Here is a 26,344-nt window from a genome sequence, read left to right as displayed (position 1 = left end):
ACTTTTGTGAGGATTGTGGGCTTTCCTGGAGTTACTGGAGCCGTTGATGGAACTCATGTTCACATCATTGCTCTAACTGTAAATGAGGAGACATACCATTAAACAAAGCATTAGTAATAATTTGTGATAATTTTGCACAATGCAAAGCATTTAAAAATACATTTAAATTCAAATATTTAAGTCTTAATTAAATTATTTTATTGTAGTTACATTAAATGATTGGTGTTGTGCTGCTGTGACTTTACATGAGCAGGCTCACTATTGGCTGATTCAGAGGTCGAGGGCAGCCATTTTGTGTTGACATCATTGTAGTCCTTAGTTCACAACACTTACGTGTCACCTCAGTCAACACTTAAGAATCAGTCTTAGACTTTACTGAGAGCTGCTTTTAGCTTCTTTATAAAAGTATCCTACTCTCAGAAAAGTCCTACTTTTTACTAAGAATTTTTTGACACTTAAGTCAAAGCTTAAGTCTATTCTTAAGAGCATTTCTGAGAAGTTTTATAGATACGGGCCCTGGTCTGCTTTTCAGATGGTTGACCCATAGGTGGCAGTGCATTGCCAGCCATATGTCAGTTTTGGGCTCATTGCCATCTTTGGCTGCTTTCTCCAGCCTGCAGTGCTACATGCCTATCTTCTTTGTGCATCTAAATCGAGAGGTTGTTAACAGCTCCTCTGTGGTCTAAGTTATTAAATTTTTTCCTATCTGCCTCTTTTTTTTCGTGTTCCTATTTGTGGATCCTATTTTCCTGAGGGTGTGCAGGGAAAAGGTCAAAGCTCTGTAGCGCTCAGCCAATGACATATCTTCGTAAGTAACGAGATGAATCTAGAAAAGCTTTTTTCAAATGTGAGCTTCTGAATCCCATGTAATATATTAGAGGCATAAAATCTTGTTTTTTTTTGTGAGAGCTGAGAATTGAGTTAATGAAATTGTTACGTAACGTGAAGCTAAAAGAGAAAAATAGTGATTTTGGTTACACTTTATTTTAGTGCGCTTGTTATAGTCTAATTCTACAATTAAAGGGATAGTTCACCCAAAAATGAAAATTCTGTCATTAATTACTCACCCTCATGTCGTTCCAAACCCGTAAGACCTTCGTTCATCTTCAGAACACAAATTAAGATATTTTTGATGGAATCTGAGAGCTCTCTGACCCTCCATAGACAGCAATGATGTTACCACGATCAACGCACAGAAACGTATCAAGGACATCGGTAAAACAGTCCATGTGACATCAGGGGTTCAACTGTAATTTTACGAAGCTACAAGAATACTTTTTGTGTGCAAAGAAAACAATAATAACATAATTTATTCAGCTATTCTTCTCCCCGAGTTACCGTCTTCCGCCATTTTGGAGAGTACCCCAGAACGTAATCAACGTAATGAGCATTGTTTACGTTCAACATACGCGTTCTGTCTACTGAACATGAACAAAGCTGATTACGTTCAGTAGACAGCGTTCGCATGCTGAACGAAAAAAATGTTCATTACGTTGATTACGTTCTGGGGTACGTTTTGCTGAAATTGCTGCATATTCAGCTATTCTTCTCCCCGAGTTACCGTCTTCCGCCATTTTGGAGAGTACCCCAGAACGTAATCAACGTAATGAGCATTGTTTACGTTCAGCATACGCGCTCTGTCTACTGAACGTGAACAAAGCTGATTACGTTCAGTAGACAGCGTTCGCATGCTGAACGAAAAAAATGTTCATTACGTTGATTACGTCCTGGGGTACGTTTTGCTGAAATTGCTGCATAATTAAATTGCTGAATAAATTATTATTATTGTTTTCTTTACGCACAAAAAGTATTTTCGTAGCGTCGTAAAATTACGGTTGAACCCCAAATGTCACATGGACTACTTTACCGATGTCATTGCTACGTTTCTGTTCGTTGATCGTGGTAACATCATTGCTCTCTATGGAGGGTCAGAGCTCAGATTCCATCAAAAATATTTTTATTTGTGTTCTTACGCCCCATTCACACGGGGCTTCGGCATCAACGCCTCTCGTTTACTTAGACTGGAGTGATGTCAAGCGTTGCCGAAATGAATTTTGGGTCCGTCGCATCGTGTTGAGTCCGTTGCTCGCGGCAGAAGTTGAAAACTTTTCAACTATTCAAGCGCCAACGCAGGCGTCAGCCAATCAGATCAACTTATGCAAATACCCTGGTGCAGACGCTAGCCAATCGCGTTCATGCAGCACCAGAAAACTAATGTGATTGGATGTTGTCACTATGACGGTCGCGTCAGCACCAAGCTTCACGCCGACGCCCCATGTGAATGTACCGTTACGGGTTTGGAACGACATGAGGGTGAGTAATTAATGACAGAATTTTCATTTTTTGGTGAACTAACCCTTTAAGTACTGGATAATAATTAACAACTTGTACTTACTGTAGGGTTAAGAGTTAAGATTAGGGTTGTTGCATGTAATTATGCATAATTTTCTGTTATTACACGTGTAACAAAGGGACTAACATAGTGTGTCCATGATTTTTATATCTAGCAATTGCAATATATCATAAAACTAGCATTTTAACTTTGATCTCCTTAGGCTGAATATCACTATTTGAACTTTAAAAACCTTTCCCTAAAAGTGTTAAACAATTAAAAATTAGTCCAGCTATCTCTGGGTACAAGCAGGAAACCCAGTTCCTGCATGAAGCTGTCAGTCAACACCCGCCCACCCTTTGGCCAACAGGAAATATTTCTGTTTATAGAATATATTTCTATGGGAACGTTTACAGGGACTTTCTTTAGTAAAGTGTGTGGTTGTGCTGCACTAAATTTAAATAATGAATAACTGCTGAAAGTTTGATGATTAAATGCATAGCATCAGCTGTTATTAATGTACAAAGCATCTCTGCCCTTCCCTCTCCTCTGTCCTCTACATTAGTTATCAGAGGTTGCTCCAGACCATCAGTGTACTGGAGGCCCAGCGAACCCAAGCCATCCTGGACCTGGAGACACTGGCACGGCATCAGAAGGAAGCCCTGTCTGACCCCATCGCCTTTGTGGACCAGCTACAGAAACGGGTACAGAAGCTTTCTCTGGGACTTCCATTGATATTGTCTGAAATACCTGTTACTTAGTCCTGCATTCTGGCTTATAAGCATGTTTTTGATCATCTGCTTTCATCACAGGTAGAGATAGGTCTGCCTCGGCCCCAGAGAGTAGTCCAGCTCCCGGACATTGCATGGGACCAATACACCTCAGGCCGTGGCGACTTTGAAAGGGAGTTCTGTGACAAGAAGCGCAAAACACGACAGTTGCAGTTAATATTTGACAAAGGTGTGTACCTTTTTATGTGTGTGTATTTTTGCATATTGCCCTCAGGTCCAATTGACTAGGATATGGACCCAAAAATACCGTAAAGGGGTCATATGATGCGATTTCAATTTTTCCTTTCTCTTTGGAGTGTTACAAGCTCTTGGTGCATAAAGAAGATCTGTAAAGTTGCAAAGACTAAAGTCTCAAATCCAAAGAGATATTCTTTATAAAAGTTAAAGAGTCAACACGCCTACCTAAAACGGCTCATTCTAACACGCCCCCACATGTCTACATCACAATGTGGGAAGATTTGCATAACACCGCCCAAATGTGCACGCAAAGAAAGAAAGCGTGGTTTCAGGAACAGCAGTAGTGTTGATAAAGCCATGTCAGGGAGACGGTGTGTGTTTCAGTGCGAAAGCAAAAGCACTTTATTTGGCCTTCCGGAAGTAGATGCAATTAGGAATCATTGGTTAAGATTTAGTTACAACAGAACAGCACAACCCAGATGTTCGAATTAGTGCAACGCATTTTATGGACGACAGTTTTTTGAACCTAGAAGAGTACAAAGCTGGCTGCACAAAAGGCTATTTCCAGTTCAACCCAAATATTCAGATGTGTGCAGCGCATTTTATGGAGGACTGTTCCCTGATCCTGGGAGAGTAGACTAATGTTACAATGCCGGCTGTTCTGACTCACAGACTCTAAGTACGTTTTCATATTTAATGGATTTGCCACTGACGATTCAAACGCGAGTGTAACAAAGTTCGTAGTCACGGGAAGGAGGAGGTGGGAACCGGCGAACATTTAAAGATTTTAATAAAATAAACAAACACAAAATAGCGCGACAGCCCCTCGCGGACAACTGTCGCGCATAAACAGAACCAAAACACAAAATAAACTCCAGGCCTGGTCAATCAGAGCACACCTCGCTTTTCAGACCGATGAGCTTTGTAAAATTCGACGCGTTCCAGTATGTGGAAAATAATGTGTTTTTTTAACCTTAAACCGCATAAACACATTTCATTACACCAAATACACAAAATAATGTTCTTTTTAGCAACATCATATGACCCTTTTAAAAATGCAATTTGCAATTTATCTGAAATCTCAATATGGCTTTGTGCATTTATCAAATCAAAAAAGGCTGCGATTGGAAAAACAAAAGTTTGATGGTTTAATGTTTGAAGATGAAAAAAAAATTGTATTGTAATTATTAAAATAAAATAATGTAATTTATTTTATTTTATACAATAAATGTAATATTTTTTTATTTTGCAGGGAAATATTACAATATCTATTTCTTTTCATTTTTTAGTAAATATAATCATCATAAAATAATTGTTGTAGTTAATAAATAATAATTTATAGTCATATTGACAATCACAAATGTTTGGCTAAATTGTGCAGCCCTACAAACAAGTAAAAAAAGAAAGAAAGAAAGAATAGGGCATGAAGTCAAAAATGTCAGGGGGATGCAAAACTATTTTAACAAAACTGTTTTAATTTTTATAATTGCATTAATATTAGAAAAAAAATGTTTCCCTTAAATACAAGTTCTGTGTTGTGATCAAGTGTGAACATGCAGAAGAATGTAAAATAGGAAGTTATATCTTGCTGACCCTTATGATTTGTGTCAAGGTCAATAAATAATCAGATAATTTGATGTTTAAGTTGTAGATCATGTGGTGCAAGTTAGCATATTTATGAATTAATTTTTAATTAGATTTTGTTTTATTTAACCATATGATATCGACATGAATACAAGAATACATTGCTCCACTGCTCAGAGTACGTTTTTAAATGTTTTTAAAAGAAGTCTCTTGCATTCACCAAGGCTGCTTTTATTTGATAAAAAAAAATATATGGTGGTAAAAAAAAAAAACAACAACATGAATATAAAGAGTACATTTCTAAGAACTTGGCAATAGATATTTAAAAGATTTGTCCTTTTCTTTATCATATACACTCCTTCAGAATTAATTTAATACCATAAATTAATGCTTATTATTTATTTATTTATTATTTTAATTACTTTAAAGATTTAGTGGACCCTTTTGGGTATGTGTATTTAGTGTTGCTTTCGTCAACGAAAATTATGACTACTTGACTAGACTAAAAAGAGTATGAACGTGACTAAAACTAATAAAAACTAAAATGACAGTTTCACACAAAGACTAGACTAAAACTAAAATTAAAACAGGCCGCCAAAAACAACACTATGTGTATTCAATGGCAAATGCATGGACAGGGAGTATGCCAAAAATTAAACTGCTTATTGTCTTTCTGTAGTGGGGTTGCCTGCTCGACCAAAAAGTCCTGTGGATTCCAAGAAGGAGGGTGACTCCTCATCCGTTTACTCCTCCTCCCTGCCGTCAAGTGACGGTCCAGAACACAGCATGTCCAGTAGCAGAACTCAGGTAAACTCAGATTAAGTCTTTGTACTTCACGTCATTTGTATTCTGTCACGATTTTATAGGACCGAGCAGTTTTAGCAATGTGGTCTGAGAAATTCAGCTTATCATCAATCACAACTCCGATTAACGATTTACAGCCATCTTGACTATGAACCTGCATGTTGTGTTTTAAGGAAAACATGGGGTTACAGATTCTCCTTTATGCTTTGCTTATTTTTTCCCCATGACCTACAATTTCACCACGTTTCATCACACACCACTGCATCCAATACATAATAAGATCAAGACCTAACATTTAACTTGACGTTGTTTCTTGTTATATATATATGCTTGAGCCCTAGGACATGAACTCGAATGTGCTCTGCATGCACATCTTCCCTGAGAGCACAAGATCTCCATCCATATTCATTCTGCTGTAACATTTCAACAAAAATGCACTGCAAGCATGTTGATCACAAATAACAGTGTGTCTCCTGGCCCGTTTTATGGAAGTTCAGACAAACTAGCTTTCTTCCTGCAGTTTCACACCAGTCAGTTCAGCCCTTCTCTTGTTCAGTATGTTCATGCATGCAACACATGTAGCGAAAAGATGGTATCTATGGAAACCAGTGGGAGAAACCTTGACGTCCTTTTGATATAGAGTGTGTTAAATCAATGAATAAAGAAATAAAGCATTTACATTGGTCTCTCGGTAGATCAGGAAATCTGAGCAGATCCACTATCTCATAATTAATGGTAAAAAGTAAGGTTAGTTCATTATTGCCCACCCACATTTTCAGATGTGTTGGTTCCAGAAGTGTTTGTTAAAGCGTTATAAGCCATGAATCAAACTAACCAGGTAAGAGGTGAATTAAAACATTACAAACATTTATTTGAAACAAAAAAAAAAAGTACTTGAAAATCGGACAAAAAGACAAAGGTACAAGACTGTGTACTTAAAATATAAAACTGAAATATATAATTAAATGAATAGTTTTACATACATTTTAAGTGTATTGCAAAGTGTGCATATATACATGTATATACATACATAAATACATATATATAGTGAAATAGTGAAATGCCTAAAACCAGATTGACCAGTTACATCTTCTGAATGTTCTTTTTTAACCTAAAAGTTTAAGTTAATGTCCATGTATAGCTTTGAACTGTGTGCTACTGCTAACGTTTTCTGGTTTATGGTGTTTGGACAGATGATTAGAGGGAGGCTGTGCAACCAGAACAAACCTGACACCTTCAACCAGCTGTGGACTGTTGAAGAGCAGGTATAAAGCTACCCAAGAGCTCGTAGTAGTCATGAAATCAGAGCCTTTTATGAACAAACATCTAAGAAAACTTTAACGTCGAACAGTTGTACCACTCTTAAAAAGCTACTAATCCATTCAAATTATTGGACAGAAGCTAACTGTTGATATAAGCTAATTTATGATAGAATGTGCGTTTTAGTATTTTGTGTAGCTCTTGAGCTATAAGGTTTGACTGTTTGCTCATCACATCTCGTATGTGAAATTGGTAGAAAAGGTTGGAGCAGCTGCTTTTGAAGTTTCCACCAGAGGAGATCGAGTCTAAACGCTGGCAGAAGATCGCAGATGAACTTGGCAACAGGACCGCCAAGCAGGTGCGTTTTCAGGCCCCGCTCTACTCATTCACCCTCATCTTCTTTTGGCCTTGATGGACATTCAAATCTCTAGTCACCTTTTCAGTGCTCTCTAAAGCAGTCAGCCAATTAACATCCTTACAGCCCCATTTAATGGAGACTCTCTATTATTTAAAGATGTTTTTCACTAATGGGACAGGAGTCTTAACCTCTAAAAGCTGTGGTAGGAAAGCTTAACCACTGGATACAGGGCCAGCTCTTTTTGTATACTAAGTTTTTGTTCCTCTTCTTCACAGGTTGCTAGCAGGGTACAGAAATATTTCATAAAACTGACAAAAGCTGGTATTCCAGTACCAGGCAGAACACCCAATGTGTGCATGTACAGCAAAAAGGTAAATTGGTCTTTTAAAATGTAAAATATAAAAAAATATATTTTAACTGCACACTACTGTTGAAAAGTGTAGGGTTGGTAAGATTTTTTAAATATTTTGAAGTCAGTCTCTTATGCTCACCAAGTATTCTTTCATCAGAAATACAGTTCTGTTGTCGGTGTTTCTTTGTTTGAATATGGCGCTTATCACGTGCTGTGTGGTATCGGCGTTTGGTATCGGGGCATTTTTACGAGTACGAGTACAGGAGACCAGTATCGGGCCCGATACCGATACATCCCTAGAATAAATCAATGTAATACTTTAATAATTGACTTAAGAAATACAGTTCTTTATTTATAAAAAATAAACAAATATTTTCTGTGAAATTCAGTAATTAAGTTAATTCTGTAAAAGTAGTTATACCATTATAATCTTGCCTGCTGAAGAAAAAAACAATAGAACCCCTCCCAAAACACAATAAAAAATTTAATGGATTTCAGGGTTATAATGGGAATTTGTTTGGTTTTAATGTCAACTATAATGGTGTCTATTTGATGGATTCTATTGGTGGGATGTAAACTGGCAGATGGCAACCAATAGAACAACATTAATTCCTATTGGAATAATGCCCAAAACAAAAAGGATTTTTGTAATGGTTTAATGGAAACTATAAGAATTTCTGGGATGGTTTCTATTGTTTTTTTCAGCAGGGTAATGCTACCCATACTGTTCTGCACATTATTGACAATATTGAGCTGAAGCTTGACTTTGCAAATTTGAAATCGCAAATCAAATCGCAATATCTGTCAAAAAAAATCGCAATTTGATATTTTCCCCCAAATCGCACAGCCCTAGTACAAATAGTAATATTGTGAAATATTATTACATTTAAAACATCTGTTTTAATATATTTTAAAATGTAATTTGCTCCTGTGATGGCAAAGATGAATTTTCAGCGTCATTATTCCAGTCCTCAGTGTCACATGATCCTTCAGAAATCATTCTTAATAAGCTGATTTGCTGCTCAAGTAACATTTCTTGTTATTGTCACAGTTTGTAACAGTTGTGCAATATTTTTGTGGAAACCAGTTTAATTCAGGATCTGTAGAAAGTTTAAAAGAACAGCATTTATTTTAATTTCTTTTCTTCTTACAATGTAAATGTCTTTACTGTCACATTTATTTGAATATACAGTGCCGTGAAAAGGTTTTTGCCCCTTCCTGTTTTTTTTATTTTTTGCATATGTCACACTTAAACGATTCAGATCATCAAACCAATTTTAATATTACGCAAAGATAATGCAAGTAAATACAAAATGCAGTTTTTAAATGATAATTTCATTTATTAAGGGAAAAAACATTTCTTTCTAAAGCTACTATATGTAGTGTCTACTTAATACTTTCTCATTTAACACAAAAATAGTAAAAAAAAATCTTTTGGGGGTATTTTTCAATTCAAGTTTTCACAGCCAAATGTAATTTGCGATTAATTTAGATTAATTAATCGACACATCATGTAATTAATTGGATTAAAAATTTTAATTGAATGACAGCCCTAATATATATATATATATGTATAGTATATATAGGTATCATGATTAGTTATTTACAATGCTTTACAGTGCATATTTATTGATAGGACATGCTGTTTATAATTGCAGGCCTCCAGTAAGCGACAGCACCACCTCAATAAGCACCTGTACAGGCCCTCGACGTTCCTCACCTCATACGAGCCGCCCGTCTACATGGATGATGAGGACGAACGGTCTCACTTCTTCAACAGCCTCCAGGATAATGGAGCGGATGATTCGGTCAGTCCCTGTTTCAGTTCAAATCCAACTAAATCTGAGAGCTCCCACTTCAGGGTGGCCAGTAATTGATCGGGTCACTAATCATCAGAGAAATGCATGTATGATTGAACCAGTGAGAGCCACAGCATTTTATCAGACCATATTCAAGCTTATTGATTTAGAAGCTGGAAAGGGAAAAATAAATACCTGAAATCAATTGATGAAAAATGCTTTTTGAAAGCCATTTTGTTTCCTCTCTTCCCCTCTGGCAAACATTTGATGGCCTTTCTCAAACAGGCAATCCTTTAAAGACCGCAAACTGGCATTTCCACAGTTGGGATTTGCTTGATGTTTGATCATTTGATAATGATGAGCTGCCTTTTGACAGACACTGCTGCCAAAATCATTAGAGATGACTCAATGTTTGCGTCTCCTCAGCTGAACTGTGTAAAGAGGGCTGTGTGTTGATGTTGAGTGACTGTGAACTGACTGCAGTGGCTTGACATTTTCTCTGTCTCTGATATGTAACCTTTACTTGACACCAGTCAGCAGGCCCTGCAGAGAACATAACCACTCGCGCATTGCCAAGCATCAGCGAACCTTACATGCACCAAATATAGACTTACTACAAATCATGACATCACAAGCCGTACGTAAAGCCTGCATGGAAATATTGGAAATGGAGCTTTTCCTGTCAACAAACTAAACCCATTTTAATTGTCATTATCACATTGATGCAGTGTTGATTTTTATTATATTGTGGTGCTCATACATACAATTTCCTGCAGTAATAAAATGACAAGGCAAGGATGCATTCAATTGATGAAAAGTCGTAAAAGGTTTTAATCCTGAAATAAAAGAGTTTCCAGTCACGATTTCTACAAAAATATTATGCAGCACAACTGTTTTCAACTTTGATAATTGTCTGAAATATTTCTTGAGCAGCTAAAGCCTGGAATACACTACACAATTTTTGCCCTGATTTTCCAGCAATTTACAGTCTGGAGAAGTTGACGCTAGTTGCCGAAAGTCAAAGCCAGTCTGCAGATTTGAGTTGACAGATTCCATAGAAAATCGCGTAGTATATGATGGTCACAGACTCTTTTTTTTTTTTTTTTCAGCTTCAGACTCTGATTCCATCCAGTCAGAGGAGATCAAACATGTTTGATATTTCCAGCCGATTTTAGAACACGTTGCACATTTCTGCGTGAGTTTGTTGTGATCGGAACGACTTCAAAATTTTGCTAGTGTATCATGCTCAGTCGTGTAGTGTATGATGGCCGGTTTTCTTCTCTCACTATTTACCAAGTCGGTAAGTGTATGATGCCTAGTGTTTTAAAAATCTGTTCAGATTTTAAAAGTTGTGTAGTGTATTTCAGCCTTAATCAGCATACCGTATTGACCCGAATATAAGACGATGTTTTTTTCTTGGAAATACATCTGAAAAAACGCGGTTGTCTTATATTCAGGGTCTAGACTTTGACATGTCAATAATACACCCACAACACTAGGTGGCGCCAAATACGCATAAAACGAGTGTGCCATGAAATACGTAATGTAATGCGTGTTGTAAAGATCGCGAGTAAAAACAAAAGAAGCAGAAAACCTTACAGCTGCATGAGTCGTGACTGTCACGTTAGCCTGATGGGACCAAACTCTCTTTGTGATTTTAAAACGTAAGACAGTACCCAGATTTGAAGACTACGGTAAGATTTAACTTCTGCTGTTAATAAGATTTTGGTAGGCTACTATTAGATGGATAGCCTCAATGTCCTAATTCAGATGGGCTACCTGTTTTTTTTGTTTTTTTTATGGTATATCAAGAAGTGTATATTTTTTAAATGTGATTTGTTGGTACATTTTACCAGTTTTTACCATACTTTCAAAACAAAAATTAAAATAGGAAAAATATGCAATATGAAAATAATTGAAGACAAAATGTGTTTTACTGAGAAAAAACAAGATTTGGTTTTTAAAAAGCCTTTTTCCAAAAGGTACATCTGGAAAAAGGGGGGTCGTCTTATAATCAGGGTCGTCTTGTATTCGGGCCAATACGGTATTAGAATAATTTCTGAAGGATCATGTGACACTGAACACTGAAGTAATCCTGCTGAAAATTCAGCTTTCCCATCACAGGAAAAAGTTACCATTTAAAATATATTAAAATAGAAAACAGTTGCTTTAAATTGTAATATTTCGCAATATTACTTTTTACTGTATTTTTGATTAAATAAATGCACCCTTTGTGAGCATAACAAAAATAATCTTATGGACCCCAAACTTTTATTTATACAATACCTTTCAGGGCTGTACAGTGCGACATATATGTCGCACGTGCTACGAAATAAGATCACCTACCCTGCCTTTAATAAACTGAATTATTGATTTTTGATTTTTTGAGGACTTATCGAAAATGTTGCGAACTGAAATAGAAGCATTAGAGAAAGAAAGAAAGAAAAACACTTGTGATACAGGTCCTTCATCCTTTTAATGACTTTTCAAAGAATGTTTTATTTGAAATTCTTGACAGAGGAAATCTCCTCAATCTAAGATGGGGAATCTCAGGCCTGCTTTGTATTTTTTATTTTTTTCTACAAAATATCCACAGGTTTCCATTATGTTTAACTTGAAATGTTGGTCAGTTGTCTCGTCCTAACCAGTCACCTTTCTGTTTGCCCCTTCAGTTTGTTCAAAACGGAGACCCACAAGCCCACACACAGACTGGAGCCAGTCTGCCAGGCCGAAACCTTCCTGGACAAAGACTACTGCTTACCGCAGAGCACAGGCTACAACTACCTGGACCCCAACTACTTCCCTGCCAACAGATGACAGGGACGATCTCCTGCCGCGGTTGTCAAACCTTACCAGGTCTCGTCAAGTAACACTATCTCAAATCAAAAGAAACGAGAGGAAAGAACGAACAAAAGAAAAGGCGCACCGACATTCCCAATCCCAGGACATTTAGAAAGCAACCCGACGCCTCCCTTTGTTTCACCGTTTAAGTGACGTGCGTCAGTGACGTACCTCTCGGAGGAGCGGGGTTGGGCTTGCGTTAAAGTGCAAAATGTCGTCTGTAGTTGAAATATTTATAAGTGAAGCTTTGTGTGTGAGCTCTTTTCGTGAGGCGGGAGTACAAGGAAAGGAACTTGGTGCTGAGACTGTCGTCTTTGATTCATACCAGGTTTTTAACCAATCGAGGAGGTTCGCTCACAACTCCGACGTTCTAAACAGGGGTTAAAAAAACAAAAACAAAAAATCCCGGCCGACAGACCCCATACGTGTCTCTTGCCATGGGCTACCATTTTCACTAGAAGCTGCTCTTTGTTTCCTCTTATGACCATTACATGATGTTGTCACTTTATTTACGTTCATTTCTTGTTTTTTACATTACGCCGAATTAAAAAAAAAAAAAAAGCCACTCCACTTAACCCAATAGGTTCCCAAACCTCGAAGCACTACAACACGGAGAAGACCAGCTGAGATCCCGAAGGCGTTATAGCGCTCTCTGCGCTCGTGGAGAGCTTTCTTTTCTTTTCTCAATGTGTACTGTTGTTGATCATGTGGAGTATTCAGATATATGGTGAAAAGTAGCCAGTGGTAGTTGCCGTGTGCCATTTATTTTTTCTTCCCTGTCCAGTCGATTCAAACCTGGCCACTTGTTTTAGAAGAAGAAAATCAAGAACTCGTGGCACGTTTGCCCTCTGAGAAAAACTGCCCAACCATCATCACGCCTTTAGATCCCTCTAATTTTCGCGGTTTCCTCACGGTCCATGAAAAGATTGTATTTTTATTAATCTATTTAAAAGTCGAAGAATAACGAAATCGAGTTGGTGGTAGTCGTCGCACGTGCGCCGCACTCCCACGTTATTTTATACACATGCATTTCGTTGTGCTTTGAGTAGACCATTTTGTATTGGGTTCTGTTCACCTCCCCTCCCTTGACCCGCTTCAATATCTGTGTATAACAGTCTGTTCTTAAATAATGTAAAAAAAATGGTAGAGGAGAACTGTGGAAATAAAAGTATGTGAAAAGTCTTTCTACACTACATGACTCTGGTATTATGATTAATCTTTCTGATTTATTACAGTACTTAAGCTCTGAAGTTTGATATAAGGACAGATTAATAAGGTTTGTTAGTGGCACGTTTATTTTTAGGGTTGAGAGTCTGTCATACTTCAGCCACTAGAGTGTGGTAGGTTATTGTGAATGCTACAGTCCATTCGTTTCTGATATGAAGTGACGTTGTCATTGTATTACAGTTATTAATCTGCACGTAGAGAACGGATATCAGAATATTCACTTCAGTCATAGGAAATAACTGTTCTCTGATAGTGGTCGACTGACAAGTGGCTTGAAGAACAGTGGATGGCAGATACAGGTGATATCACGCTATTTACTATAAAGCTGCATTCAATAGTTTGCTGCTAATTTCAAAGGTTTTACACATTAATAAATTGTGACATGCATTGGCATGAGATGAAGAGTGTGCTCAGAGTTTTCTATATAATTGCGGGTCACCTCCGTCAGTGTATTTTGCTATACCGAAATGATGTTTCACTAAACGTTGGAGTATTTCATTACACTAATTGGCTGGCATCTCTGTCGATATGCTAGTAAATGGCTTTTCGAATGAGAAATGGTGTAGAACGGGACTTGATTTTTCAATCGGGAATTGATTGGATGGTTGGATCTTATGTGAGTTTGCTGGAAGGAAGACAAAAATGTACTTTAGTAAAGTAATGGTAACAATACTGTCCAGTATGGATGTTTTTCATATGACAGGCTTTACCACATTGGCTAATTTTGGTGCTGCTAGAGAAAACTGCTTGCAACACTTCCAGTTTTTTTTTTTCCCCCACCTTCAATGATTTGTACATTGACCTTCATACCCACACATACTATTAAAGGAGCAGTTCACGCAAAAATTTTAATTTGCTGAGAATGTAGTCACCCCCCAGGCGATCCAAGATATAGTGTTTTGTTTCTTCAAAACAGATTTGGAGATATGTAGCATTACATCTATTGTTTATCAATGGATCCTCTGCAGAGAATGGGTGCCGTCAGAATGAGAGTCCACACAGATCATAAAAACGTCGCAATAATCCACAGCATGACGCAAGAAAACGTGAAAAGCTACGTTTGTTTGTAATGAACAAATCCATCAAGGCGTTTTAACTTTAAAGCATTACTCCTGGCCAAAATACGAGTCCATAATAATGCTTCCTCCACTACAAAAGTTCATCCTGTTGTCCTCTCAAATCAAAATCCGCTGAAATGTAAGTTCTTAACCGTTTTGGATTGTTTTTGCTTGTAAACCGTGCTTGATCTGTGCATATTTCTCTCCTGATTCAGACTACACATTTTTCACTAAAGAAAAGAATATTATGGATAGATAGAGGACTCGTATTTTTGCCGTAAGCAACAGTTATTGTGATGTTTTATGTTTTTATCAGCTGTTTGAACTCTCATTCTGACGGCACCCATTCACTACAGAGGAGCCATTGTTGAGCAAGTGATGCAATGTTACATTTCTCCAAATCTGGCCTGGGGGTGAGTACATATTCAGCACATTTTCTTTTTCGGGTGAACTATTCCTTTAACCGCAACAAAAACATTGTTTCTCATAGCTACTGCTTTTAAAGAACAATATAAGACCATTAAACATATGAAATGTCTTTATTTCACTCTGGTTGATAAGGAAGAATACAGTTATCAGACCTCATTGTGAAATTCATCCATTCATTGCCAGACTGAAATTCTAAACATTTCCGTCTCCAGCTCATTCATTTCTGCTTCAACGATACAATAAATCACTATTCTGGCATGCTTAGCGCGATATAAAGCATGAAGTTAAAATATAAAAAGGCTCTCCAGCGGCCGGTCCGTCATGCTTATCAGTTTTGCTGATTTCAGTGCTCAAGGATACTGACTGAACAACAGTCCAAACGGCATCAGACTGTCGTAAATAACCCCCTGTCTGTGTTTTACGGAGCTGAAAGCGAGCTTAAGCATAAGCATACAGATTCAATACCAAGAGATAAACACTGTTGATTTATTGGGCTGGTATTTACAGTGAACGACGATGGTGTGAAATGAACAGGTGCCAGTTGCTGGTTGGTAGCTTTCCAAGTGAATGTGCCATACAGAAGTTTTAATCGCATGTGTGTGTGTGTGCGTGTGTAATGCGAGTCTGTGGTGGAGCTGTAGGTGATTGTTTTGTCCTCCAGGGGGCAGTGCGAGTCCAAGCTCTCTAGCAGGAGTCCAAGACGAGGCAGATCTGCTCAAAGACATCTTCTGGAGGCTGCTCGGCATCAATCTACATACACGCACACATAACACGGCTGTTAGAAATCATAAGCTGAAAAGTAGGGGAACAACTCACAGGAGAACTGTCATACAGCGCTAATAAATCCTACAAACACACAGCTGCTCTGAACGTGTTTAACATATATAGAGAGACAGGTTCATCTGTCTGCTTTATGTTGTCAACATCACTCGATCGTCAGATATGAATATAGTGTAATGATCCCATTCTGTTCTAATAAAAGCGTTTTCCACCATACAATCAATAAATCGGTTACAGTTAAGATTAAATGCACAAATGGCAAGCAATTATTTTGCATTGCACTCATGCACTAACAAAAACAGAGCTTTTCAGCTTTTGAGCTATAAATATATTTTTTGTAGATATTGTGGTGGATTTACATTTGTGTGTCTGTTATTAATCCTTTGAATAAATAGATTTAAATGATTATTATCTTTTAAACGGCTTGGGGGTGGGTGAACTACTCATAGAGCAATATCTACTAAATGAAATATTTTAGAGCATAACTGGAAAAAAAAAAGCCTATTTAATAACAGAAATCTTGTATGCCTTAAAATACTGTAATATTTCCACAAGTTTTCAAGGTTTTGCAAATCACTATAAAAAAATCACATACTAATGTACTGTTGTACAACCATGTTTTTTTTTTTAGACGTACCACAGCAGTACCAATGTGTTTGAAGCACCTTTGTTAACCATGGTAATGATTTAGTGAAAATCCTAATTCTGTCATTTATCCACCATCATGTCATTCCAAGCCTGTAATATTGTCGTTTTTCTGCAGCACAAGAAGATATTTTGGTGAATGTGGGTGAATGCATTGATCGCTATTCTATGGATGGACAATTTTTTTTTTTTTTACATTTCTCAAAATATCTTTTATGTTCCACAAAAGAAAGTAAGTCATTTGGAACAACATGAGAGTGAGTAAATGACAGAATTTGCATTTTTGGTTGAACTATCCCTTTGAAAACCTGATTCCCTTCCCCACAAATCAGAGGATGTTTTTGCTTTTAAATCAGATCCAATTTAGCTACTTTCATTTATCTGACATAGTGAAAACTTCCTGACATGACAAACCCCAATCTGGTTAATATGGATGCCCTTTGTGTAGTCAAAATAGCTCGCATATTTGAAGGATTTATTTGAAGGATGGATGTCAGCAGCAGACTAAAATGCCGATCCTAAAATGTTCTTTTTAGCTTGAGGTCCCCTTCCCCACAAATCAGAGGATGTTTTTGCTTTTAAATCAGATCCAATTTAGCTACTTTCATTTATCTGACATAGTGAAAACTTCCTGACATGACAAACCCCAATCTGGTTAATATGGATGCCCTTTGTGTAGTCAAAATAGCTCGCATATTTGAAGGATTTATTTGAAGGATGGATGTCAACAGCAGACTAAAATGCCGATCCTAAAATGTAACCAAGTCCAATTACACAGAAACGTCACTGCTATGACTAATTGTAGCTTGGCGTTTCCATACCCACCTTGTGCAGGACTTCTCTGTGTTCGTAGTGACTGACCACAGGATTGACCAGGCTGCAGAATCCGTCCACTCTACAGCGAGTGTCTCTGTCTCGGGCTTCTTTAGTGTGCAGGCTGCAGGTGGCCCTCTGCTGCAGCCGTCGACTCATGATGTCTGCAGAACATTCCAGGAACAGAACTATGTCGGGCTGCCCCATCTGAAACACAAACATGTATTTTATGTAAGAAATGGAACAAGCACTGAGTGCCAGTCAATTTCTTTGAGATGTGGGCAGTGGCATCTATCATGAGCACTGCAAAATATGTTGTGCTGGTGTTTCTAGTATATTTAGTGCTTTAATTGCATCATTACATATTACTATATTGGATTTCAAACACTGTTTGAATGGTTTCACTGTGTTTTCTTGTGGTTTCATCCGTTTCATTGTCTTCTTGTTGGTTTAAAGCAGTGATGGGCAAACTTGGCCCTTCCAGGCCACTTTCTTGCAGAGATTTGATCCAACCCTGATAAAACTCACCTGCCTGTAGCTTTCTAGTAGTCTTGAAGACAATGATTAGCTGGTTCAGGTGTGTTTGATTAGAGTTGGAGCTAAACTCTGAAGGAAAGTGACCTGGAAGGGCCAAGTTTGCCCACCCCTGGTTTAAAGCAGTGTTTCTCAACCCTGGTCCTGGGCTGAGAAACACTGGTTTAAAGGGTTAGTTCGCCCAAAAATGAAACTTATCCTCACCCTGTCGATCTAGACCAGGGGTGGGCAAACTTGGCCCTTCCAGGTCACTTTCCTTCAGAGTTTAGCTCCAACTCTAATCAAACACACCTGAACCAGCTAATCGATAGGCTTGTTTGAGATTAGCAAAATCTGCGCAGAACCGATAACCGCGAGATGCATGCCATGTTCACTTCGAGAGGTCAGAACTGTCCGTCTTGACTGCGCTTATTTCACTCCTCCCCTCACTGCAGCTGCCTACACTCGCCTTCATTTCAGGCAAGGCGAGGCGCATCTCAACCAAGCCTATTGTCTTCAAGACTACTAGAAAGCTACAGGCAGGTGAGTTTTATCAGGGTTGGATCAAATCTCTGCAGGAAAGTGGCCTGGAAGGGCCAAGTTTGCCCATCACAGATCTAAACCCATGAGACCTTCATACAATTTTGAAACAAATAAATAAATCAAGATATTTTTAATGAAACTTGAGAGATTTTTGTCCCTCCATTAAAAAGTACATTCAACCACAACTTTAAAGCTTCAGAAAGTTCATGAAGACATTGTAATAATATGAATCAAGCAGTTTAATCCAAGTCAATAGAGTGGTGGAACTATGATGTCACTTTGTAGGCAAAAACCCGGAAGCGAGTTAGCATTTTAGCACTTCCGGTTCCATCGTCCATCCAGTCAATGGGTTTTTTGAATGGGAGTTTGGTTAAATTCCCTAAAATAAGGTCCGTGGTTCACACAAGCTCAAGATACTTTCACGTTTTATTCTGCGACATAAAACACACCAGTAACACCCCACTCGTGATTTTTTAAAACTGTTACGTTTCTTAAAAAAGACGGCTGCTAACAAGTTGCTAAATAGGACTACATGCGCTGTCGGAGACATTAAACGTCATCACGCCGAACAGTTTATCAATTTACAGTATATTCCAATTGTAGTATAATTTATAATACAATTAATTGTAGAATAACCCATTAATAGTGTCCCACATTTTATATTGTTGTTCGACAATGTTTTTTGTTTTGTTTTTTGCTTTGCCCCGAAATGCAACACAAGTCTTCGGATGGAAGTTTTATCGCTTGCTGATACGGAGAATCTGGGTTCGTACCATAAGGTAAACTCATATTGTTGTTTCGGCCTTTGTTTTGGCCGCGGAAGCATGGTAGCGGGCTTTGTTTTGAACGCATGTCATTCCATGAAACGCTTATTCTTTCTTCTCACTTATTCAGGTAAATAATTGACCAACAAAAAACATATTAAAATTAAGATACAAATTATACCAAACGAAACTCGTTCGAAAAAAGGGATTCTACAAACAAAAACGTATGAATTGGTCAAAAAATTATGTCTGACCCACTTCCTTTCTTCCGGCGTACTGCCGTCCAATTTACCACACCCTTATGACGTTTACTTTTCTTAATTAGCAAATTGAACTAAACAAAACACAAACAAATAATATTTAAACATAAATAATAGAAAATAAAAATACTTTCTTAAATGGCTACAACACATATGATTGTTCCATGTAAACACCACATTTACCGGCTTAGTCGTGGTGAAAGTGAAACTTTAACGATGCATAGTGCTTAAAGCCACGTTAAAATGAAATGTTTACGGCCACAAGCAGCTGTTAGAAAACATATAGATTGAGGATTTTCTAGAAGCAAGGATAAAATAACAGTTTGGCTCTAGTTTTGTATTTATTCCAGTTTATATGAAAAGGTTCATGTAGAGTGGATTAAAATTCATATATAGAGTAAATCCTTTTCACTGAACGTGTTAAAAATTATTTTGAAAAGTTGTCGGAAACGTGGTGGTGGTGACGTCGAAGGCGAGCGACCGTGGTGCTGTAGTTCGTTTATAGCCTAAGTTTAGCTTTTAAGTTCTGGCGCTTTTATTTTGGCTTCAAAATTCATGAAAGTTATCTTATTTTGTGAAGATTATCTCGATGGACAAAACATGTACGTTTCATAAACTATGGTTGAACACAGAGCTTATTTTTTGCGATAATCCAAAAGTCTTTGGAAAAATCCCATTGGCTTTTTGTCGAGGGAACCAGTGCGATGCCAACAGCCGATCCGCATACAAAGTGACGTCATAGTTCCCCCACTCTATAGGCAGCTTATCACAAACAGCAGCTAATTAACAAACAAGAAGCATTCTTATTAATAATTCCAACATTGTTCGCAATATTTAGCACAGAGTCGCGAACAATAAACACAAGTAAATGGATCCCCTGTTCTGACATACTTTATGTGTGCTTCTTCCGACAACAGGACAAATGGATTTGGAAAATTTGCTTTGATGTGTACTGTGTTAGAACGTTGCTAAACATATTCTTTTACAAGTTACGCCCCAAATGAGAAAATGTGGTTTAATATGATCAATTTAATTTAGTCTTTTATTCACATAGACACTACCTGGCCAAAAAAAGTTGCTGTCTGGCCATAAATAAGCAAATACATAAGATTGGTTCTTGCATGATGTATGTTTGGTAAAATCTGGCCAAAAAAAGTTGCTGTCTGGCCATAAATAAGCAAATACATAAGATTGAATTATTATAGCAGTAATTTCTATGGTTCTTGCATGATGTATGTTTGGTAACAATTGTTTTATTACTCATGAAGTGCATAGCTTTTTATTTCTCAAACAACCATGTCAGAAGACATACCCATGTCCATATTCCAGGATGACAATACCAAGATTCAACAGGCTCAATTTGTGAAAGACTGGCCACCACAGAGTCCTGACCTTAAACATATTGAAAGTCTTTGGGATGTGCTGGAGTTGATTTTACAGTGCCTGTCCAAAAAAAGTTGCACACTCTAATATTTTGTTGGTCTGCATTTTGCTTTGTTTATAGTGTGAATTTGTTGTGGCATTGTTTCGACAAAGCATATTTCCATTAAGAGATGAATAAACCTTTGGATGAGATTTTGTATTGACAATGAACCACTCTGTAAAGTCGACTCCAGCACATCCTCAAGATATTCAATAGAGTTAAGCTCAGGACTCTGTAATGGATCATTCATACATGAAAATGATTCTTCATGCTCACAGAACTATTGTTTCACAAATTAAGCCTGGTGAATCTTGTTATTGTCATCCTGGAATTTATACATGGGTACATCTTCCAACATGGTTGTTTAAGAAATGAAAAGCTACGCATTGCATCAGTTAGGGCAGGGGTGCCCAAACTCGGTCCTGGAGGGCCGGTGTCCTGAAGAGTTTAGCTCCAACCCCAATTAAACACACCTGAACCAGCTAATCAAGCTCTTATAGGCATACTAGAAACTTGAAGGCAGGTGTGTTGAGGCAAGTTGGAGCTAAACTCTGCAGGACACCGGCCCTCCAGGACCGAGTTTGGGCACCCCTGAGTTAGGGTTAAAAGAATTGTTGCAAAGCATATAACATGGCAGTAACATGTTAATCACTGCAAAAATGATCCAATACTACAATCTTCAGCATTTGCTTCTTTAAATCTAGTGAAAAAGATTTAAATAAAAACATAAAAAACACCACATTTAAATATACCCACATGCAAATGACATTTGAGAGCTGCAGTGGAGGGAAGATTTTCAAAAAATGCCAACATATTTTCCACCTTATATCAAAGAATGCCATCACATGGCTTTTGAAGAGCTGAAATCTGTTTTGTGGGCATAGAACACTCTTGAAAACGTCTCATTTTGTGTTTTTTACAAACAAGATTCATATGGCTTTGAGACAACATGAGTAAACAACGTCAGTTTTCATTTTTGAGAGACCTATTCCCTATTACTTATAACGTCCCAACATATTTCAGCAACTGTTTCATTGACTGCAGTGACTGCAGTCTCCCTCCCTGTGATTTCGTCTTTTCCTGAAAATCACTGACCTTGGCTTCATACTCTTGCGCCTGCTTCACATTCTTTGGGAAGCCAGTGACCAGGAAGCCCTTCCCCTGACGCACAGTGGATGCCATGGCCTCGCACAATAGATCCAGCAGTGTGTCCTTAAACCAGAGAAAAGCAGATAAACACTCACATACAGATTCACAATCCGTGAGAACGGCTGGATGCATTAGAACACAAGTACAAACACAAACATTAGATTAGAAGTGAGAAGTCTGATGTCTGGGACAACTAGTCACAGCAAATGTTAATGACAGTCATGTTGCTAGGCAACACCACTGTAACATAAATCATCTGATTAAGTCTGAATCTCTCTGAGCCACATGCCAAACCTTAGCAAATAAACACAACAACAACAGCCTAAGTTAGTGGCTGGAGGGCCTGTCTGCCTATTTTAGCTCCATTCCTAATCAAACCACACCTGCTTGTAATTATTACAGTAAACCTGAATATTTCAGTTACATTTTTTAATGGGTTTGATTGTGTTTGATGCTTATCCCACCCCTTATTTTTCACTATATCACTTCTTGTCTGTTGTTAAATACTTTCATACATGCATAGTTTCTGTCATGAAACTCTTCTGAGTAGCTGCTGCTGGTTTGATTCTTCTAAAGTGGCAGCATAGCCAATTGATCTCTCTTTCCTATCTATTTCGGTCTTGACCTGGTAGAGCTAAGTACTACACACCATGAGAATTTTCTTAAGCCCTCCTCTTCCCCAGCACCACCTGTCTAGATCTGCTCTCCTTACTTTACCTTGTGGCAGCAGCAACACTGACACTGTCTACACTGGATGTTCACTTTCTGGCATACTCGACATTTGAGTCTGCTGACAACAGGACAAATGGAAGAGTGAAACTGTGTTCACTTTGATGCATCTGGTTTAAACAGCTTGTTTGCGTCTCTGACTTCAGAAGGATCCCTGCATCAGGAACAAGTGGATTTATTTTTAATGGTGTCCCGGATCATGTTGAAGGATTTTATGTTTTTTCAGAGCATTTGACTACAGATTTGGTTTTGTAAACGAGGCACAGTGTAATGGAGACTTTGCAAAGAATCTTTTGTTGAAAGATGATGCAGTCTGCTACATTGCAAACCGTAAGTAAACCATTTGACAATGCTTTGTCTGTAAATTATGGTTTTATATGGATAATGTGGTCCCACTTTATATTAAGTGGCCTTAACTACTATGTACTTACATTTAAATTAATCATTTGGTACAATGCACTTATTGTGTACATACATCTTTTTACATTGTACTTATATTTGAAAGATATCTGCATGTAATTACATCTGTAATTAATTTCTGTAATTACATTTATAATTACACTGTTGACCCATCCCTTACACTTTAACCCACCCTTAACCTAGCCATACCACCAAACCTGTCCCTAACCTTACCCGTATCCCACCTCAATAGCAGCAAAAGTGTTTTGCAATAAAATATGAACACAATAAGTACATTGTACTTAATTTTGATGTAAGTACATAGTAGTTAAGGCCACTTAATATAAAGTGGGACCGATAATGTTGTCAAAACACTTACTTTACTGACAAGCCTTAATGGGCCCACTCCTTAAAACTGTATCATTTCAGAGAGAGGGTCAGAATGGTTGAAAATAATAATTTTTTGTGGAGGAAAAAATGTATTAACATTAGTGAATCTCAAGTAACACTTAATAAAATAAAAGAATCCATGTCATGACTCTCTATTTAACTGTAATAATATCAATATATATATATGAGAGAGAGAGAGAGAGAGTCAGACAGATAGATAGATAGATAGATAGATAGATAGATTGCAAATTAAGGAATGCTTCTGGAAAATTCAAGCATCAAAACTGTCCATTGCTCACTGGTTCACAATCCTGCTTCCACAACTCCACAATCAGCTATCTGATTGAATATTATTGTTGTTATTATTCTCTCTTTCAATGTGGACAGACATTCATTGTCCTTTGGGAAATTAACCAAAAATTTGAATCTTGTTTGCAGGGGCATATACAAATTTTGTTCAATTCTCTCTAGATTAAACTGTCTGCTTTCCCTAAATTATAATTGCCGCCTACCTCTAACTAGCACCAGGGAGTTGAAAATTGGGGTTTGTCTGTGTGTTTTCAGTTGTGCTCTACTTCAGCTGCCTTCGGTTGTGCTCATACTTTATTTATTTCCCAAAAGCCAATTGTTTGTGAAGTACATGTCTGGAATTTATTATTTTTGTGTCGTCATGGTAAAAACTGTCATGTGGTTTTGCTAAATGACTTTTTTTTTAAAGGAAGACCTTACATGTCCCAGCACAACTTCCTGTTTCAACAGGAAATGTGTCAATCCAGGAAGAAAACTGTAAGTGCAAATGAATTTACATAGCCTATCTAATAATTCACACACCCTTTTTTTGTACACATCCAGCCCTTTAAAGGTTAAACTATTACATAAAACTTCTCAGCAAAATGTTACTGAGAAGTGTTACGAAATAGTGTGTCTTCCTGTGTTTGTTTCACAAGCGTTAAATTCAGTGAAGGTGAAGCTGATCGTTGTAATTTTCTGCACCTCAGGAAGCTGTTCTCCTCTTTCCAAAAGGTCTCGGAGAAATCGTCCTCTCTCACTGTGAGACTGCAACTCGCTGCACAGGGTGTCCCCAGGACACAGGCGCTTCAAACTGTACCGCTCCTCTATCTTCTCCGATTGGAGAGCTTTCCCCGATCCCGGCCCACCTGGTCAGAATGAGAAAGTTGAGAATAAATCTAATATGAAAAACTGCAAATAAAATGGATGGGAAAGATTGTTCTAAATAGTGGGGAACAAGGGCCAGATCCTCAGTAATTGACTGTCTTGGGAGATGCAAGATGGATTATCAGCAGATATCTTATGGTCTGTACCTCACACTATGCGCTGGCCCACCCCGACCTCACCATCTGACTGAAGTCCCAGAGGCTTTCATTAAGATTCTGCACACAGCTCAGGGCAGCCCTTATCTATCCAAACAGTCCACAGGTGGACTTCCCCAGGGTTAACGTCTCCTACACAGCCAACAGCTGTTGTCTACAACACTGATGACATGGATATATATAATCCAAGCATCAAAGAAAAAAGCAAAAGGGTTTTGTCCTAACCAAAACAGTGAGTGGAAAGACACTTTGCTGATCGCTTGGACTCTTATTTACTAGATAGCCCCACCCACCGATAAATCTTATTGGTTCAAAATCAATGCTTTTGAGATATTGCTATCTGATTGAATGTTACAGTTGTTGCTATTTTCACTTTTAGTGTGGGGCGACAAATGACTTCAAAGGCCAATATTACCCAGTTTAAATGACTACAGACCAATTGCACTTACATCTGTTGTTGCAAAGTGTCTACTAGAGAGACTGGTTCTGAGGCACATTAAAGCCAGCCTCCCTCCCACTTTTGACCCCTACCAATTTGCTAATAGGGCCAACAGGTCTACAGAGGAGGCCATTGCTACAGCACTCCACAAAGCTCTGGAGCACCTGGAACACAGAGGTACATACGTCCGGATGCTCTTCATCGATTACAGTTCTGCGTTCAATAGCATCATACCGGACATTCTTATCAGGAAACTCCTTCACCTGGGCTTTTCTGCTCACCTTTGTACCCGGATTATGGACTTTCTCACTAACCGCCCTCAGTGTGTTAAGCTCGTCTTCACCATTCCTCCACTCTCACTCTCAGCACCGGTTCACCACAGGGATGTGTGCTGAGCCCACTAGTCTATTGCCTTTATACCTATGACTGTACCTCCACACACTCCTCCAATCACATTATAAAATTGGCAGATGACACCACAGTGATTGGACTCATTTCTGGAAGTGATGAATCTGCCTATCGTGACAAGGTCAGGAAATTGATGTTGTGGTGCTCTGAAAACAACTTGGTGTTAAACACAAGGAAAACTAAAGAACTCATCGTGGACTTCAGGAAGTGCAAAGCTGACCCCCTTTCCATCATTATAAATGGAGATTATGTGGAAAGAGTTTCTGGGAATCTATCTGACAGTCTCTCCTGATCCACAAATACAACAGCGGCTGTTAAAAAGGCACAGCAGCGTCTGCACTTCCTGCGAGTCTTTTACCCTGTTAAACTACTCTTAATCTCTCTATTCAATTCTAGACATCTGGGTAAAAAAAAAAAAAACTTTCAAAGGCTAGTCTGGCTATTAGGTCTAATCTAATTCTTTTTCTTGACAGGTACTACAGTGCAGATACAGCTCTGATAAATCTTTCAGCAAGTCTTTAACGTGTCAGTTAGGGTGGTCAAGTGCACTAGAGAGTGTATTTCACTCAAGCTATCAATCTCAGATCTGTCCATCTGACTATCGACAGCCATATCCAAACCAAAATTACAAGCCTAAATGTTGTACCAAACTGCTGAAGCGACAGAGGACAGGAATACAGACCGTATCCACCAGGTTCCTTTCAAAGGACCACCAAATTGATTTCTTCACGTCTCTTTTTCACCAC

The 26,344-nt window shown here is 38.1% G+C and overlaps 2 protein-coding genes across 3 annotated transcripts in view; one reads left to right on the top strand and one right to left on the bottom strand.

Annotated features, from left to right (window-relative positions):
• The window catches only part of LOC107708932 (ZZ-type zinc finger-containing protein 3-like), a 32,503-nt gene extending 20,229 nt beyond the window's left edge, over positions 1-12,274 (top strand). Inside the window, exons 3-11 of the mRNA XM_016513302.1 lie at positions 2,898-3,036; positions 3,145-3,292; positions 5,564-5,691; positions 6,882-6,953; positions 7,205-7,306; positions 7,582-7,677; positions 9,317-9,466; positions 11,976-12,010; positions 12,130-12,274. Of these exons, the coding sequence (XP_016368788.1) occupies positions 2,898-3,036; positions 3,145-3,292; positions 5,564-5,691; positions 6,882-6,953; positions 7,205-7,306; positions 7,582-7,677; positions 9,317-9,466; positions 11,976-12,010; positions 12,130-12,274 (1,015 nt within the window). The remainder of the gene's footprint in view (positions 1-2,897; positions 3,037-3,144; positions 3,293-5,563; positions 5,692-6,881; positions 6,954-7,204; positions 7,307-7,581; positions 7,678-9,316; positions 9,467-11,975; positions 12,011-12,129) is intronic.
• Positions 12,275-15,228: 2,954 nt separating this feature from the next.
• Positions 15,229-26,344, bottom strand: part of LOC107708748 (adenylate kinase isoenzyme 5) — a 106,173-nt gene continuing 95,057 nt past the window's right edge. For both annotated transcript variants that reach the window (XM_016513052.1, XM_016513061.1), the window contains exons 11-14: positions 24,414-24,577; positions 21,849-21,965; positions 17,263-17,457; positions 15,229-15,762 (exon numbers count right to left, since the gene is read on the bottom strand). In XM_016513052.1, the coding sequence (XP_016368538.1) occupies positions 15,697-15,762; positions 17,263-17,457; positions 21,849-21,965; positions 24,414-24,577 (542 nt within the window). In that variant the 3' untranslated portion in view covers positions 15,229-15,696. The remainder of the gene's footprint in view (positions 15,763-17,262; positions 17,458-21,848; positions 21,966-24,413; positions 24,578-26,344) is intronic.

The sequence above is a fragment of the Sinocyclocheilus rhinocerous genome, unplaced genomic scaffold (assembly GCF_001515625.1).
Source record: "Sinocyclocheilus rhinocerous isolate Xijiao unplaced genomic scaffold, SAMN03320098_v1.1 scaffold1724, whole genome shotgun sequence".
NCBI classification, from domain to species: domain Eukaryota; kingdom Metazoa; phylum Chordata; class Actinopteri; order Cypriniformes; family Cyprinidae; genus Sinocyclocheilus; species Sinocyclocheilus rhinocerous.
The sequence above is the reverse complement of the archived record's forward strand: the minus strand, read 5'-3'. Positions and strand labels throughout refer to the sequence as shown.